At 46.5% G+C, this 18,834-nt stretch overlaps 1 protein-coding gene across 2 annotated transcripts in view; it reads right to left on the minus strand.

Annotated features, from left to right (window-relative positions):
• Positions 1-18,834, minus strand: part of MYO5B (myosin VB) — a 342,952-nt gene that overhangs the window by 28,646 nt on the left and 295,472 nt on the right. For both annotated transcript variants that reach the window (XM_086682946.1, XM_086682945.1), the window contains exons 23-28: positions 14,393-14,477; positions 13,003-13,148; positions 11,554-11,673; positions 8,892-9,032; positions 5,190-5,255; positions 705-944 (exon numbers count right to left, since the gene is read on the minus strand). In XM_086682946.1, the coding sequence (XP_086539072.1) occupies positions 705-944; positions 5,190-5,255; positions 8,892-9,032; positions 11,554-11,673; positions 13,003-13,148; positions 14,393-14,477 (798 nt within the window). The remainder of the gene's footprint in view (positions 1-704; positions 945-5,189; positions 5,256-8,891; positions 9,033-11,553; positions 11,674-13,002; positions 13,149-14,392; positions 14,478-18,834) is intronic.

Consider the following 18,834-nt stretch of genomic DNA (forward strand, 5'->3'; position numbering starts at 1 on the left):
GATAACAGCAGTTAAACCCAGGCAGGAATGGTACTTTCAAAGGCACAGAATGACAAGGCCTGGCTGCAAAAGCCCCGAACTTGGACTGTGAGGGAGGATGGCAGTGACTGTGTCTCTGGGGTGACAGCACCCCCCAAATCCGAAGGACAGGGTGAAAATCTGTCTCAGTGTTGGTCCTCCACACTCATGACTGCCTACTTATCCGCCTCTAAGTCATCCTAGGGCCGTGTCCAGAGTTGATCCCGGTGGCCTCTGTCCCCTCTTTCCCACTCCCCACTCTGTCCCAGAAGGTGAAAACATTAGGAACAAATGCTAAGCTGGACTTGCCACCCTGGGTGGGCTTAGAGGAAAAGACTTTCTCTACCTCAGAATCAAACAGCAAGACACAAAGCATGGGGTGAAAAACAAGGCCAAGGGGGCTGCTCAGGCCATTGCCCTTGTTTCTAATTCTGTGCCTTGTTCTTTTTGAACATGTTCATATTAACTTCAGAAGATTCTAGAGACTTCCAGCAAAATCTCCCATGAAAGGTAATGCTGAGAAGGCAGCAAGTACCTTGCTTTCCCTTTAGACGAGACTCTAGAGTCAGCGCGCCTGCATTTTTTTAGGTTTAAAGTGCTCACGGGTAAAGCTACGTAAGCAAAACACCGTCCGTATTACCTAGTGTCGCCCCCTGGCAAGCCCAACTGGGCTGCCATCTTGTTACCGTGCTCTTGCCGGCGAGTCGGCGCTGGTCGGCGCTGACAATCTGCGTCCTCAGGATGAGCACCTCCTCCTTGCGAACCTCAAGCTCCTCGTTGGCCAGCTTGAGCTGGTTCAGCAGCAGGCTGTAGCTGTCGGGGGAGCTGTGGCTGGAGTTGTTCTGTGTGGCTTGGTCAGCCACAGCTTTCCTCAGCTCGTTCAGGTCGTTCTTCAGCTTCTTGTTCTCCGACTCTAGCTCTTGCCTCTGGAAGACAGCCCGAGCAGCACACTCCATCTCCTTCTGGACCTAGAACAGTCTCCTCTCCCCATGTGGGCTTCCTCCTCCACCTTCCGGAATCAGCCTGCCCTGTCCCTCCTGTGAAGCTTGGAGCAACCTTCTCGTTTTTTGTTTTTTTTTTTTTCAACGTTTATTTATTTTTGGGATAGAGAGAGACAGAGCATGAACGGGGGAGGGGCAGAGAGAGAGGGAGACACAGAATCGGAAACAGGCTCCAGGCTCTGAGCCATCAGCCCAGAGCCTGACGCGGGGCTCGAACTCACGGACCGCGAGATCGTGACCTGGCTGAAGTCGGACGCTTAACCGACTGCGCCACCCAGGCGCCCCCTTCAACCTTCTCGTTTTAACACTAAAACCCATGAGAAAAGTTCAGTAATAGTTAAAACTGGGGCCTGGATTTGAACCCACAACCCTAAGTTATTGGGGTGAAGCATCTGACCTGAGGCCTCTATGACAGCATTCCCCAAACAGATTAATAGTGTTCCTATCTCTAAGTGTATCTGGCCATGAAACCTACCCTTGAGGAAATGCCAGGTTAATTTTAAACAACATGCTTTTAACATTAGACTTCCTAGAAACTTATTGATGTACTTTGTGACTTTCCAAGAGAGCATAAAAATCCCAGGATTTCCCAAACTTAGCTGTCTAGAGAGCCTTCCTACCCGATGCCCTTATTCCAAGGAGCACCACACAGACCAATGTTTTAGAGTATATTAGGAACGCACTTTTGTTATTTTGGTCACACGGAAAGCCACCAACTGTCAATGCCAGCAGAAGAAAAGCTATCTGTGTGCAAAAATGCCATCAAAACAACTTTAGAATGTATTTTAAGTTTCCTGGGTGTAATATTTAGCTTTGGATTTCACAAAGTCAGACCATAGAAAGTTTGGTACTCACATATATAATACTCTTAGGGTCTTGGGATATATGGGATTCAAAATTTCCCCCCAAATGGTGGGTAAGTGGGGATTGGTTGCACAATTATTACAGAGACATAGGACCACAAAACTAGGAGACCATCTAAATAATCTTTTCATTTTCTGAATGAGAGAGCTAAGGATGGAGCAGAGAAGACTCACAGTGAGTTTAGGAACCTCTGGCAGGGCTAGAGCCCACGATTCTGGACACCTGATCCCACCTTGCCTGGCCACATTATATCAGGCCTCCTCCAGCAATCTCTGCCAGGTGCAACCAGCCCAAGGACCCTTCTGCCCCATCTCACCCCCACAGGGAGGGCATGTCTAAGCCTTGAGACCAGTACCCAAATGGTGTGCTTCTGTCCCTTTATGCGTTACAGAAGGATCAGCGGGAACTTCTGAAATTCTGGTTGTTTCAGCAAAAATCACTACTTGTCAAGGGGTCCTTCCCAGAGTAGGCTCATCTCACCCACGTACTTGTGGGCAGGTTTTTCAAATCCAATTTGGTAAGGATCGGGTTGGAAAAGAGGGCTGAATAGTCTGGTGTGCAGACTCATGATCTGCTTTGATCTTGGTCTGCTCAGGCAGAGCCTACACTTTGGGAGGGCAGAGGACAGCTCCTTCCCTCGTGCCTTCAGGAAGCATTCAGCTGGACACACAGCAGGGGCCCATTAAATACAGGCTGACAGGGCTTTGCCTAAAAGCCCCGTTTTTCATTGTTTCCTTCAGCATCTGGGTCTGTTAAGTGAGAAGAAATGCAACCAGCCTCCCCAGCATTGGTCCTCCCGGACACCAGCCTCTGAGACAGTGCAAAAGTTAAGTCAGGTTTCACCAGAGACAACGAAGGGAAAACCAGGTCTTATAACCTCAGAATCCTGGCCTAACAGAGCAGAATGGTGATGGAGTTTCTAGAGTCTGGGACAAGTGCTCATTGAGCCCTCTCTGAGCCAGGCCCTGAGCTAGCAGTGGAGATGTAGCCTGCAGGAACAGCGTGGGGCATCTTCCCCAGGAGCCGAACGCAGAGCGAGTTTTTAGGCAGACTTTAAGATGGGAGTCCTGGAGGCAGGACTTTGCCCATAGACTAGAAGAGTGGCTCTCAGACTTGAGTGGGCAATGGAAACCTCAGGCAGGTGGCTGAGAACAGACTGCTGGGCCCCACCTCAGAGCTTGTGATACAGGTCTGGGAGGAGGCTGAGAATCTGCATTTTTAGCATGCCTGCCATGATGCTGGTCCCAGGACCACTCCTGGAGGCCCACTGGGCTAGACCCACTTTACCGTTGTTTTTTTTTTTTTTTTAATGTTTATGTTTTTTTTTGTTTGTTTTTTTTTTTATTTTTGGGACAGAGAGAGACAGAGCATGAACGGGGGAGGGGCAGAGAGAGAGGGAGACACAGAATCGGAAACAGGCTCCAGGCTCTGAGCCATCAGCCCAGAGCCTGACGCGGGGCTCGAACTCACGGACCGCGAGATCGTGACCTGGCTGAAGTCGGACGCTCAACCGACTGCGCCACCCAGGCGCCCCTGTTTATGTTTTTTGACAGAGACAGAGCATGAGTTGGGGAGGGGCAAAGAGAGAGGGAGACACAGAATCCAAAGCAGGCTCCAGGCTCTGAGCTGTCAGCACAGAGCACAACGCGGGGCTCAAACTCATGAACAGCGAGATCATGACCTCAGCCGAAATTGGATGCTTAACCCACGGAGCCACCCAGATGCCCCTTATCTTTTCTAGTTCTAAAACAGCCTGCCGTTCACTTGCTTGGGGAAGGCAGCTGAGGAACGGCATGCAGAAGGCATGCACCACAGACATCTGTCACACCCACTCCCCTTCTCACGGGGTTTTAAACCTTTAAATATCACATGTGGAAAATAAGTCTAAATCAGTAACTCAAAAAAGGAAAACCCTTACAAAGCACCCACTTCTGTGACCCTAATTGTTCAAAAAGCCATGGGCATGATTCAGGGCTGTTCTCCTGGGGTAATGTAGTGGTGACCAGAGTTATCTGTGGTTCTGTGAGTGGGACCGGACTGACCCTGCCAGACTGGATCAATTCCCAAGCCCCTGGGAATGGAAGCAGGGGAGGGGGAATGCTATGATGCCCTTTCCTGTGCCCCCCTCCATGGCTGGAGGCCTAGCACCCCCATCACTGTAGTAAACATAGGCCTGCTCACCCTGGGACCTGAGGCCTTGCACCCTCCAATCTCACCAGCTCTCGCTGGGCCAGCACTGCGTGCACAGGGACATCCCTCTGCCTTACATCTCTCCATGCAAGTCTGGATCTCTTTTCAAAGTGAATTCACCCCACTGTCCACATGTTCCTTTAACTCAAACTGTATCAAGTAAGACATATGTGACATAACAACATATATTTAGCCTCTGGCCCAGGTTCCTAGTGACAGAGGTGAGAGGAACATCTTTTGTTCTATTTGGTCTTAGCTCCTGGTTCCTGGCTCAGGGGTCCTAAAACCCTTGGCGCTTCCTGATAAGGGTGAGAGAAGTGTCCTTTGTTAGTCATAATAAGTCCCTTTCATCCCCAGCTAGTTCATGCCAATGAGGAGAGGGACCAGGTGCCTGGGAACCAATCCTGAGATCCAAGCACTGGGGCTTACAGCCCCACCCACAGATGCCTGGAGAGGGAAAGAGGAGGGCTGGAGACTGAGCTGAACACCAATGGCCAATGATTTTATCACTGGTGCCTGTGTAATGGAAACCCGTAGGCGAAGGGTTCCAAGGGCCTCTGGTTGACGAGCACATGGAGGTGTGGGGGGAGCGCACACCTGGAGAGGGCCTGGAAGCTCTGGGCCCCTTCCCACACACCTGTGCCTGCTTCATTCGCCTGCCGAGCTGCAGCCTTTAGAATAAACCAGGAGTAGCGAATAAGATGCTTTCCTGAGCTCTGTGGGCTGCTCTAACATGTGATCAAACCTGAGGAGGGGGGTCACGGGAACCCGATTGGTAGCTAAGTGGACCGAAGTGTGGGTAACCTGGGGACTCACCAATGTGACTGGCATCTGAAATGAGGGCAGTCTTAAGGGACGAGGGCACTGACCAGTGGGGTCTATCCTAAATGCAGGTAGTTAGGGCCCATGTTGAACTAAACTGTGGGACACCTATAGTTGGTGTCTCCTGTAAGTAGAGATTATGGCTCCTTGTAGTAAGTACACATTTGCCTCTATCTCACAGATGAAGAAACTGAAGGATCAAGTTGCCCGCTTATGGCTCCACCTATGCACAGACTTGCTCACCCATCTTCCACAGGGTACGAGTTTGGGGAACTTGTTGGCCGACAATCTTACCTTCAGACTGTTGTAGGCTAGATCTGCATCCTGGTCCAAATCCAGGTCATTCTTTGCTTGTTCCACCTGCACGGATGAGGAGACAGAGGTGAGCAGGGACCACAGGCAGCTGTCCCATGGTGATATTTTCAACCACAGAAGACATGCTCGTTTTGCCCACACTCCCTGCTCTGTGTCTGCTTTCTTCCCGCCTCCAGAATGTAGTACCCTACTTCAGGCCACCAGGAAGCTCTCCGTAAATTACCCTCCTGCCCGTCTTCACCGTTTCCATAACTTCATTCCCAGGTCCTTAGGCATATAAATATGTATACACTGTGCTACAGGTTGAATGATGTCCCCACAAAACATACGTTGAAGTCCAAAGCCTGGTACCCTGTGAATGTGACTTAGAAACGGGATCTTTGCAGATAAAATCAAAGTCAAGATGAGGTCATAAGGATGGGCCCTAATGCAATACAACTGGTGCCCTTACAAGGAGATTGATAGCATGTGCGCGTGCGCACACACACACACACACAGGGCAATACCACATGACGATGGAGGCAGAGATTGGAGTCATACAGTGCCAAGTCAAGGAACTGGAGCTAAGGAATGCCAAGGGTTTTTGGCAATGCCAGATGCTCAGAGAGAGGCATGGAAGAGATTCCCCCCAAAAGCCTTTAAGAGAGCATGGCCCCGTTGGGACCTTACTTTTTGATTTCTGACCTCCAGAACTACAAGAGAATCAATTTCTGTTGTTTTGAGCCATCCAGTTTGTGGGATTTTGTTTCAGCAGCCAAGGAAACCAGCACCATAACACTTATGTACTTCTTAAGGCTAATACATAATAATTACATGCTTATTAAGGAGATTAATGAGCTACCTTTGGTTTTTTTGGGGTGTGTGTGAACATGTGTATTCAGTTTTCCCAACTGAATCACTAAGCACTTTGTGGAGAAGCCTGCTTCCTCCATATCACCCCACAACAGGGACTCTGGCAGCTGGCCCCTACGATGCTCAGTAAATGCTGACTTCAATTCCAAGGAATGTGGAGAGCAACAGCTGTAATGCTAGCCCATCATACTCAGTGAACCAATGACTCCTATAATTGTTTGGAAGCTACTGAACCTGAATTGTCAACAAGAAGGGGCAGAAACACCTTCATAAATGGTTAGCTGCATGGGGTGATTTTAAGTAGTGGGTGAAAGTCCTTGAATAAGATGGGTTTTGGAGCTAAAACCTGACAGTGCTTAATTAGATAATCTGCAGTGCTAGCAACCTTAAGTCCAAGGCAAGGCCACTCCCCTGCTGTGCATGGATTAGGTGTGCCCAGGCATACAGAGCAGGATGGATGTGAGCACCTCCGGGAGACTGTCCAGATGTAGGGCTGCTGCACGGACCACATGGTTTCCTGCCCCTGCAACCTGGGACAGCCGCTGTCCAGGGTACCAGTCTCTGTTTGGCTCCCACCCCATTAGTGGTACCAGATGGGACTCTTCAGAGTGGGCTCTTCATCTCTGCTCCAGTGAGAAGCCTGCACTTGTGTTCTGTGGAGCATGGGTTTGCCGCATGGCCATGGATAATTGTTGAGTGCATCCGGTTCTCAGAAAATAGAGATCATCCATGGTCCAAGGGGCTGTATTAAGGTGGACTGGCAGTTATGTTTCTAAGTGGGCAGCCCACTGGAATCACCCTGGTGGCCAAAGTGACTTTGCTATGCCCTGAGAAAGGGGGCTGGCTGGATGGGAAGTCAAACACAAGGACAGCCTAGCTGTCACAGAGGCCCCATCCTCACAGCAGACTGCCACTCCCATACTGATGGCACATCCTACAGACTTCTCTCTGTAGCTGCGACCCCACGCCACATCTCTCTGGAGGAAAGATTCAGGTGGCTCAGGATTCCTCTTGGAACCAGGGGCAGATCCAAGAACATGATCCTGTAGAGTGCTGTAGAGGGATTCCACACCTTCCGTCCCCTGCCCCACTCCTGCCTTTCTTACTAAACTCTGCAGAAACAAGATCTTTCTCCTTAAAGGGAGATCCTCAATATACATTCAGGGCTATAGGCCAACCCTATAGTTCTAACTCTTGTTCAGTGATAACTTTTTTTAAAGTTTATTTTGAGAGAGTGAGAGGGGGTGGGGCAGAGAGAGAGGGAGAGAGAGAATCCCAAGCAGGCTCTGCACGGTCAATACAGAGCTCGCCTCGAGGCGTGAACCCATGAACCGTGAAATCATGACCTGAGTGAGCTGAAAGGAAGAGTCAGACGGTCAACTGAGACACCCCAGGCACCCCCAAGGATTACTTTTCAAGAAAGGGATATCCCTTTTTATTTTGTAGCAAGACAAAGAGAAAGCCTAAAGCCAAGATTTCAAAGTTATCTGGCATTTCTGTGGTGAGGAATCTGGAGCCTGGACCTTTGGGGGTAGCTGGGTGGGCTGGGGACTTCTACATCAGGGATGGTCTGATGTGGTCTGTGTAGCTTTCCATATATTTGATTTGCACTTGCCTGTCAGGGCTCCTTCTCTTCTATGGACTGAATCATATGTAAATCTAACCCCTTCAATGTCCAGTCTAATCCACCTGAGAGACTGAAGTCCACCAACAAGATTTACCTCCCCACTTTGTGCTCAGAATACCAGAGAATATTCTAGCAATACAGACCAATGTCTGTATCACATCTGAAGGGAAAGGGAAGCCAGGTGTTACCACTAAAAGGAGACCATGTGTAGAGGTGGGAGCAGGCCTGAGAAGCAGGGAGGGGGTTGAACTCCACAATGGGCAAGTCAGGCTTCAGAACAAAGACATCTGACAAACCCATGATGAGGTCCAGCTAGTGATATGACCAGTGTCAGAACTGGCCTTCTATCCCATTGGAAGTGGTCTTTCTACCTCCCAACAAATAACACATGGGTCTTATCACTGCTAACTTCAGTGGGTTTTATTCCTACAGTGCCAATCTGTACCCAACCTTGCATTTATTTGAACTCTATCGATGTTTTCACTTGTCACCTGTGTTATGTGTCTGGTCCCCCCAACTGGATCATAAATTCCTCAATGGCTAGGGGTTTTTCTTCTTATATTTTTATCTCCTCTTGTGTAATAAACAGTTTGAATACCTACTACGACCTGGCTCTACCACAGTGCTGAGCATTGCATAGGTACCCGGGGGGGGGGTCCCTGAGAGAGTGATACATCTGGGGATGCTAAGGTCTCAAGACATACCCTTTTGAGACCCAAGGCACTGATGATAATCTGGACTGAGGCCAGGGAGCAATCATGGGATAGAAAAGTGAGTGACCACAAACCTGGTCTACCCCTAACCCAGTGGGGGGTAGACTCAAGTCCATGCCAGACTCCAGGTAAAGGACAGTCACTTGTCTCTGTTAAAATTAGACTCTGGCTTGTATTTATACTTTAATCACACATCCTAGTGCCCTTTGCAAATAGATGACAATGCCACAGGCTCTCCCTAGCTTCGCCACTGGGAATCCCTTGCCCTGGGGGCACTTGGGAAGCCTACTCCTGTACATCTGGAGTGGTCTGGGGGCGCCGGCAGGTAGAGAAGACTCAGCGTGACACCAACACGAGGTGGAAGCTCCTCTCTGAAACCGAGCACCTGCATAAGCCCAGGTGGTCACCCTGCCACGTGAATCCTGGGAAAGAGCGTGCTGACGCCAGCACCTGGGGGCCGCTCTGCAGGCCTGCAGCCCCAGCACGCACCTGGACCTTCCGGCTGTCCTGCTGCTCCCTCTTCTCCAGCTGCACCTGAAGTTTCTTCCTCTCCTGCTCCAGCTCGCGCACTCTCTTCTGCAGTTTCAGGAAGACGGTCATGTCCATGGCTGCCTTTTCCAGGCCGATGTCCTTCAGGGGAACACAGGGGGCCAGGAAGGAGGTTTCAATAGCATAGCTGCCTCAGGGGACATACGGCACCTCCCAGCCTGCCTCTGTATCAGCTGCCTGTCCTCTCTCTCTGTACAAACATCAACCTGCACCCCAGAGGCAGAGCCAATGCCAACCAACCATCAGTTCTCAGAGTGAAGTTGGCACTCCAGGCTCATTTTCTGTCTAGATGACATTTGAGTCTGGCCCATTTATATTCCTGTGAGAGCCACTTAAGATAACCACTCATACATTCCAAGAGTAAAGACACAGCCATTTTATTTGGAAGTTAAAAGAGTTCACTGATGGAAATGGTCTCATACCAGAGAAATTGTCAAACTCAGGCTCGACACTTCCTGATGGAAGAATCGATGTGGTTACTAATCACTGCAAATGTGTTGTCAAACACCACTTGATTGTACCTTGAAACAGAACCTACACAAGACTTCCCTGCCATGCAACCTGTTTATTCCATAGACCCGAGAGCATCGATTTCCCAGATTTTCTCCCTTTGGATTCATGCCTGGGTTTGCCCTCTGGGGTTCTGTTGTGTGTGGGTGCGCATGTACAAACAGGTGTATCTGCATGAGCTTATCTATGTGGATCTTTAAAGTACATGTATAGCATTTCACGAGCACTTTGCGCTTAGCCAGCACTGTACTAGCTGTCCTGGCTGATCCCAAGAACCAGCCTCAATTTCCTTGAAGAAGGTCAATCTGCTGATGGAGGTGGTTACATCTGCACAGAAATGGCCACATATACGCCTGGTGGCATGTCTGGAGTTTAAATGACTGAAGCCTCCAGGATCCAGACTTCGGACACTGCAGTGGTGACAGCAATGGCCTCTCTCAAGCTAACATGAGCTAAGTGCTTACGGCGAGCAGCAGACCACACTGAACGTACGAGAGAACACGTTCCCATCCCAAGGACCTCTTTCCTATCGTTTGCCACCTTTACCCTGTCACTCGCGGTCTCTTATCATACTTTTTCTTTCTAGCACCGAACACTTGAAGTTCTATTACAAACTTCTCCCGTCACCTGATTACTGCCGACTTTCCACCAGACAAGCTCTGCGAGGGCAGGGACCGTCCCTGGCTTGGTGACCACTACTTCGCCTGCAGCACCCTGCACAAAGATGTGCTCAAAGCACGTTTGTATTTACAACTGCCTCTCTTCCAGGTCTGTCTTTCACGTGCTTAAGGTTTTATGTACTTGTGATTCTCTTCTTTTCAGATGCCGGAGGAAAACTTGTGTCTGTCTACCTTTGGGAAAATTACACACAGGTTACAAAGTCCACTGTGTGGTACAGTATTTAGAAACTCTGGGACTATTATTGACAAAGATATAGTCACTCGGCAAATATCTGTGGTTCCAAATATTAATAATTGTTCTCTGAGTTTTACCCAGCTTCTAAGTCAGGAAAAAAATTTTTCTTGCATATTTATGGCTATTTTATATATGCTATGATACTAAATGGGGATGATAAATTATTTCCATTTTAATGACTAAGCTGTTCCTTCTTTCTCTGATGTTGTATTTTTTAATATAATTTATAGTCAGATTGGCTTCCATACAACACCCAGTGCTCATTCCATCAAGTACCCTCCCTCACTGCCCATCACCCACTTTCTCCTCTCCCCCACCCCCCATCAATCCTTGATTTGTTCTCTGTATTTAACAGTCTCTTATGGTTTGCCTCCCTCTCTGTTTGTAACTATTTTTTCCATTTCCTTTCCGCCATGATCTTCTGTTAAGTCTCTCAAGATCCACATATGAGTGAAAACATAGGATATCTTTCTCTGACTTATTTCACTTAGCATAATACCCTCCAGTTCCATTCACATTACTGCAAATGGCAAGATTTCATTCTCATTGCCACGTAGTATTCCATTGTGTATATAAACCACATCTTCATCCATTCATCAGTTGATGGACATTTAGGATCTTTCTATATTTTGGCTATTGCTGAAAGCACTGCTATAAACATTCGGGTACATGTACCCCTATGCATCAGCACTCCTGTATCCCTTGGGTAAATTTCTAGCAGTGCTATTGCTGGGTCATAGGGTAGATCTATTTTTAATTTTTTGAGGAACCTCCACACTGTTCTCCAGAGCGGCTGCACCAGTTTGCATTGCCACCAACAGTGCAAGAGGGTTCCCGTTTCTCCACATCCTCACCTAAGCTGTTCCTTCTTAAGTCAGGCATTTACCTCTCTGCAATAGGCTCTCGGTTTTATAAGAGGAAGGATCAGGGACTTACCTTCTTCCTTTCTTTCTGGATAGTGGGTAAGGTGAACAGTAATCTATCTCTTTGCACAGTAAATATTAACTCCAGGATCTGTAAGTTGCCTGCAGGCCAAGTGATCCCATGGTCAGAAAGAAGCCTGTGGACACTCTGGTCACCATTAGCCAGAAGAGTACATCTCTACACAGTTGGTAAACCCAAAGCAGCTCCACTCCCTCTGGAGCACAGACAGCAGCCATGAGCCTGTCTTACTCACCTCCACCTGTTGGAGGGCATCCTCTGTGTCTCCGACCTCAGATGTGGAGATGGAGGGGTAATTAGAGTCAGATTCTAAACTGCTCTGGTTTGATGGGTTCCGCCTGTGCCCTGGAGTTTGCTGTTGAAGGAGAAAAATGTGAGTACTCCTAACAAATGAATGCTCATGAGAACTATTTCTTTTTCAAAGGCCAGTAGATCTTAGAGTTGGACTCTGGCCTCATTTGTCAACAAGAACAGGTCTTGGAATGATAGCGAAATGGAGCTGTTCCCATGAAAACTTCATCTACAGTTCTTACAGTCATCTGTCTAGCTAACAAAATTACGATGAGGAGGGACCTCCATAGCCGGACCAAATTCCCTCTCTCCTAATGAGATCTGAGTCCCTAACACCTCAGCCGATTTTTCCACAAAGTCCTGAGGAAACAAGCCTTATCTTCCTAGTCTTGCCTTGATAGTACACAAAGGCCATCCTGTCATTAGGCCCCCACTTGAAAGGAATGTAGCAAGCCTGCTTCTAAGGGCCCCTTAGAGGGCCCTTCAACTTGCGCTCCAATTTTATGAAAATAGTAAGCACATCAGAAATAGAGGTTATCGGGGGGCTCGGTCGGTTAAGTGTCTAACTCTTGATCTTGGCTCAGGTCACGGTCTCATGATTTGTGAGATAGAGCTCAGTGTCAGGCTCTGCACGGACAGTGTGGAGTCTGCTTGGAATTCTCTCTCTGCCCCTCCCCAACTCATGCACATTCTTTAAATAACCAAACTTAAAACATTTTGAAAAAAGAAATAGGTTACCATTTATACTTAGGTTGTTCATGTAAAAATACTTTTCTTTTTCTTGCATATGATTTGGCTTTGAGAATAAAAACTGGCCAGAAAATTCTGTATTTATATATGTTCCTCTTCAGCTTATCTTCCTGGTTCCTATGCAATTAACTTATCAATCTTGTTTGAATATGCATTTCTGGAGGGAATGTTTATGTGGGGTAAAAAGGAACGATAAATCCTGAAATAGGATGTTTCTATGTATAAAGATTAGGAGAAATGATCAGACGCTGTGGGTTTCTCTGCAGCATGCACCAGCAATGCGGAGATCTGAACTCCCCCACACTGCTAGTGTTTCAGTGTAGGGACGTTTCTGGGGCAGGTAACACGACTGACAATATGCACCATGGTGGGATTTTCCTTAAACTCCTGAGATCTTTAGAAGTCCCCAAAGTTGGAAAAAGGAGCCGTCCCTGGGAAGGATCACCTGGCCCCACTACTTCCATATGTGATAACCACTGGCAGGCACGGCAAGAACAGCCGCCAGAAAGGACCCGATCTGTGCCAGAAAGGCACAGATTTACTGAGCACGACCGTGTTGGATGGCAGTGCAGTGGCTGGAGATGTGCATGAATGGGGGTGAGGAAGCCGGAGGTGGGGCCGGTGCCAGAACTGCCCTCCTTGCCTTGATGATGGTCATCTCATCCCGAAGGTTGTCGTATCTCTGCTCCAACCGTGAATATTCCTTCACGAGGTTCTGGTACCGGGAGCGCTCCTCCTCCAGCTCCCTCTTCATCAGATTTTCCTTGGCAGAGTTTTGGGCGGATTCATCTGGAAAGCAGGCACACGAAACTGCAGTTTTGCTTTCTGGATTCCCCTTGCATGAGTCTTGACTCATGCTTTGTGATTAATCTCTCTTTGCAAGGCTGCCCATGACAAGTGCCCACCACCACCACCTGATGAGTTTATTCAGCAGCAACTTCACCCACTGCAGAGCAAAGGGAAGCTTGTCAGGGCAGCTTAAGTCTTCAGGGAAGGGGGGGGGGGGGGAGAAGCAGGCAGCAGACAGGACATTCCCTTGCTTAATGCACCAGCTTCTCTCCTGTGACAATGGTCACAGCAGCTGCTGGCAAGATGCCTGGAAGAACCCAGGTTTTGTTCCCATTCCTGATCTTTCGGGTTCTGGAACTGTAGGGAGATTGAAGGAGAGAAGGCCAGATGTCAGGTTGGGGGAAGGAGGGAAGGTAAACAGATCACATGGATGGGCTCTCCCCGCCCCCCCACCAAAACTTATTATTCATATCAGCAGAAAGAAGCAATATTTATAGGGAAATGAAGTTTAAGTTTTCAATGAGATTTCATGCTGGGTGAAATCACGTCCTTAGATGGTTCAATCCTCTTGTGGCACAGGAGAGAGACCTAAGAGGAAAAGGTGAGTGATTTGCTTAAGGAACCCACTGAGCTGGGCAAGGACTGGGATCTGTGGACACCCGCTGCTCCTCCTTGGTCAGGCAGCCCATGGGGGTTGATGGCAGCACAGGGGTCGGTGGGATCTGACCCGGGACCTTCTCTTCAGCAAACATTAGCAGACGACCCACTGGGCAGAAGAAACCACAACAGGTCCTATGGACACTAAAGCTAAATTTAAAATCAGCAATAATGACAGCTCCTAGGTGCTCATTAGGTATCAAGCACCATGCTAAATGCTTTATGCTTCGGAGAGCTATACTTTTATGCCCATTTGGCAGATGAAGAAACTGAGGACTACAGTCATTAAGGGAGTTGCTCAAGGCCAGGCAGTAGCATACGGTAATTATTCTTCGAGTACAAGTCCCCTGAACTCCAAATCCTGTCCACTACATTGTCCATTATGTGCATTAAACTCAAAACCAGGAGTCACAGCAGAGTCTTAAAGGTGCCCCCCCCCCCCACCCCCCTGCTTCTTTTTCATTTATTAAAGCCCTTTCTCCCTGCACCATCTTGACTGTGTTCTTGCTAGGAGGCTCTGGGGGCAGAAATCAGTATGGAAAAGTAGTTAAACTCCAAAATGAAAAATCAAGTGCTTTGGTACTTACCTTTCGCTTGGCACAGGATTTGGTTGTTAAGCTGTTCTTTCTCATCTTTTAAGAGAGCATTTTCTTCCTCCAGGTCTACAACGCGCTGAAAGGGAGAGCAAGAGGGGAAAATGTTTGCCCTTTGAGGCTGGGGAAAGGAGAGGCTCCTTTTGTGGGGTTTGAAGTTCAGCTCCTTTTGTGGGGTTTGGTTATGTCTGCATCCTCTTTTTAAGAGAATCAAGTCAGTCAAGACTGCTTTCATTTTGAGGGAAAATCTGTTGCACTGAAAGAAAAGTCCCATTAAAAGAAGACAGATGAGCTCACCACTCTGTACGGTCTTCCAGCGCCCACAGAAGTCTCATGAGAAGTCTGCACATGCTCACAGGCCGTGTGCAGGAATGGACAATGATAATAGGCTTTCACTTCGTGTTTGGTTGCTTGTCTTGGTAAATTTTGAGCTCTCGAATCTGAGTGGCAGGAGAGCCCAAGGCTCACAATGAAGAATTATCTCTGGTCTTCATCCTACTTGCCCTTGCCGGTCTCAGTGGAGCAGCACAGGTCAGGTGTTGCGGAAGGAAAGAGAACTCTAGTGTTTAGCTTCTGATGATACCCACCGCCCCCACCACAAAGAAAACATGAAGTGAATGCTACTGAAAATGGCACAAAAAGAAAAGACTAATTAAAGAAAAATCCTGCTCTGTTCAGAGGAAGAATACAAACAGTGTATGGCAAGCTTTAAAAAAATTTTTTTTAAGGAGTGCCTGGGTGGCTCAGTCGGTTAAGTGTCTGACTTTGGCTCATTATCTCACAGCTCATGAGATCGAGCACTGCATCGGGCTTTGTGCCGACAGCTCAGAGCCTGGAGCCTGCTTTGGATTCTGTATCTCCCTCTCTCTCTCTGCCGCTTCCCTGCTCACACTCTGTATCTCTCTCAAAAATAAAATAAAAACATAAAAATTTAACAAAATTCCTTTTAATGTTTATTTTTTGAGAGAGAGACAGACTCCAAGTGGGGGAGGGGCAGAGAGAGAGGGAGATACAGAATCCAAAGCAGGCTCCAGGCTCTGAGCTGTCAAGCATAGAGCCCAACGTGGGGCTCGAACCCACGAACTGTGAGATCATGACCTGAGCTGAAGTTGGATGCTCAACCGACTGAGCCACCCAGGTGCCCCTGTATGGCAAGCTTTTTAAAAAAGGAAGTTTTGGCTATTTAGTATTGGAGCAAATATTTGTATAGATTTAAAAATGTAACAATTCATACATATTCTAAGACAATCAGAAATCATTAGTTGTTCTAGAAGAGTATAGGAAAGGGGTCTGTCGTAACATGGGAGCTGGAGCACAATGGATCCACCTCTGCATGTTTCTCTCTGGAACCCCTGGAGACTCATCTGGCAGAAGGCCACTGAGTAATTTTCCTCACCAATGTCGCATCCCTGTCTTCCTGACAAAGGTAAGCAAGTGAGTGAGCACTGTGGAAACTGGACAGGAAGAGGAGGAGGAACACGTGCCCAGGGAACCTCGATTCAGGCATCCAGACTTGAGTCCCACTTCCTTGGAGGCTCCCTGAACCACTGGCAAGTCAGCACAGAAAAAACTCCTGCGATCACATCACAATCAAAGTACAGCAAATCTGGCCTGAGGCAAAGACAAGGAGCTCCACAGCCACAGATCTCTGGCTCTGTAAAGCCCAGGTCCCCCTCTGGAAAACAAACACCCACCCCACAGGCCTGGTCTCAGAATTAAAGGAGATGATGTATGTGGAGTTCAAGCAGCAGGAATGGCATGGAGCTGTTGATGAACGTATGTGGCTGGTTCTACAACATTACCTTCCCCAGGCGCCAAGCTGAAGCATATACTTTAAGATCATTCCATCACTTAGCAACAACTGAAAGAAAAATTAATACCCATTCTGCACAGGTTATTTCATAAAACAGAAAAGGAGGGAACACTTCTCAGTTCCCTTTACAAGACCAGTAATATCCTAACACCAAAACTAGAGACATCACAAGAAAACCACAGACTATTACCTCTTGAGGATATGAATGCAAAAATCCTTAACAAAAAGGTTACCAAATGTTCATGATAAAAACACTTACACTAGGAATAGGAGGGACTTTCCTCAACCTGATAAAGGGTATCTACAAAAACCCACAACATCAGACTTTATGGCAGAAGACTGAATACCTTTTGTGTCCACAGTCAGGACAAAGACAAGGATGCCTGCTCTTGCCAAAACTATTCACCAGTGTACTGGAGATTCTAGCCAGGGCAAATACAAAAGAAATAAAAATCATCAAGATTGGAAAGGAAGAAGTAGAATGATCTTTATCTGCATAAGACATGATCTTTTATGTAGAAAATCCCAGGCAATATACTTAAAAGGTATTAGAATAAATGAGTTCAGGTCGTAGAGTACAAGATCAATACACAAAACTTGATTGTATTTCTATACACTGCAGTAAACAATCTGAGAAGCAAAATTAAGAAAGCAATTCCATTTACAAAGGCTTCAGAAAGAAGAAAATACTCTGGAATACATTTAACAAAAGCAGTAGAAATTTATACTCTGAAAGCTACAAAATATTGTTGAAGGAAATTAAAGAAGATCTAAAGTGGAAAGACATCCTAAGTTAGTGGATCAGAAGACTTAATGTTGTTAAGATATAACCCTCCTCCAATTGATTTATAGACTCAACAAAATCATTATCAAGATCCCAGATGGCTTTGTTGCAGAAATTGACAAGCTGACCCTGAAATTTACACGGAATATCTAGGGATCCAGAATAGCCAAAATAATCTTGAAAGATTATTTGGAAGGATCACACTTCTCAATTTTAACACTTACTACTTCAAACACGATTATGGTAATCAAGACAGTGAGACACTAGCATCAGGGTAGACCATAGATCAATAGAATAGAATGGAGGGGCGCCTGGGTGGCGCAGTCGGTTAAGCGTCCGACTTCAGCCAGGTCACGATCTCGCGGTCCGTGAGTTCGAGCCCCGCGTCAGGCTCTGGGCTGATGGCTCAGAGCCTGGAGCCTGTTTCCGATTCTGTGTCTTCCTCTCTCTGCCCCTCCCCCGTTCATGCTCTGTCTCTCTCTGTCCCAAAAATAAATAAACGTTGAAAAAAAAATTAAAAAAAAAATAGAATAGAATGGAGAATCCAGAAATAAACCCTCATGTTGTAATTCATTGAGGAAAGAATAGTCTTTTCAACAAATGGCCCGGACAACTGTATTTCCACAAAGTAAAACTGGACTCCTACCTCACACTATACACAAAAAATAAAGTGTATCGAAGACCTAAATGTAAGAGCTAAAACTATAAAACTCTTGGAAAAGAACAAAGGAGCAAAATCTCTGAATTTGGATTAGTCAATGGCTTCTTAAATATAACACCGAAAGCACAAGTAGCCAAAGAAAAAAATATTTAAATTGGACTTCATCCAAACTAAAAACTTTTCTGCTTAGAAGGATACTATCAAAAGGAAAAGGGAACACACAGTATGACAATAAATATCTGTAAATCATTTATATGATATGGAACTTGGACCCTGAATAGAGTATTTATAACTCAACAAATAAAAAGAAATCCAATCAAAAAATGGGAAAAAAATTGAGTAGACACTTCCAAGTGGCCAATAAGCACACAAGATGTTCAAGGTCATTAGGGAAATGCAAGCCAAACCACAATGATTTATCACCTCACATATACTAGGATGGTTAAAAAAAAAAAAAAAAAAAAAAGACAATTACAAGTGTTTGGTGAGGATGCAGAGAAATCATAATTCTCATATACTGCTGATGGGAATGTAAACCAATGCAGCAGCTTTGGAAATTCCTTGAAAGTTGCATTTTAACCCTTGTTTGACCAGCAATTCCATTCCTAGGTTTCTAAGAGAAATGAAAACTTATGTCCACACAAGAACTTATACACAGATGGTTGTAGGAGAATTATTCAAAAGGGCTAAAAAGTGGAACCAATTCAAATGTCCATCAATGAACTGATGAATATGGTATATCCATGTGATGAAATACTATTTAGCAATAAAAAGCAATAAAGTACTGATTAATGCTCCAATACAGATAAATCTTGAAAACATTATGCTAAATGAAAAAGGCCAGTCCAAAAGTTGCATATGGTAGGATTCCATTTATATGAAATGTCCAGAAGGGGTAGATCGATGGAGACAGAAAGTAGATTAGTTGCCTAAGGCTGGGACAGGGAATAAGGGGGGAATGGGGTGTGACTATTAATGGATACAGTGTTCTTTGGGGGGTGATAAAAATATTCCAAAATTAGACTATGCAATAGTTGCAAAACTCTGACTATATTAAAAAAAATTGTATACTTTAAATGAGTAAGCTATGGTATATGAATTATATTCAATAAAGCTACTAAAAAATCATTCCACAAATTAACCAATCTACTAAGCACAGTACCCTGTGCTAGATGTGG

The sequence above is a fragment of the Puma concolor genome, chromosome D3 (genome assembly GCF_028749965.1).
Source record: "Puma concolor isolate L17-30 chromosome D3, mPumCon1.1.hap2, whole genome shotgun sequence".
NCBI lineage: Eukaryota > Metazoa > Chordata > Mammalia > Carnivora > Felidae > Puma > Puma concolor.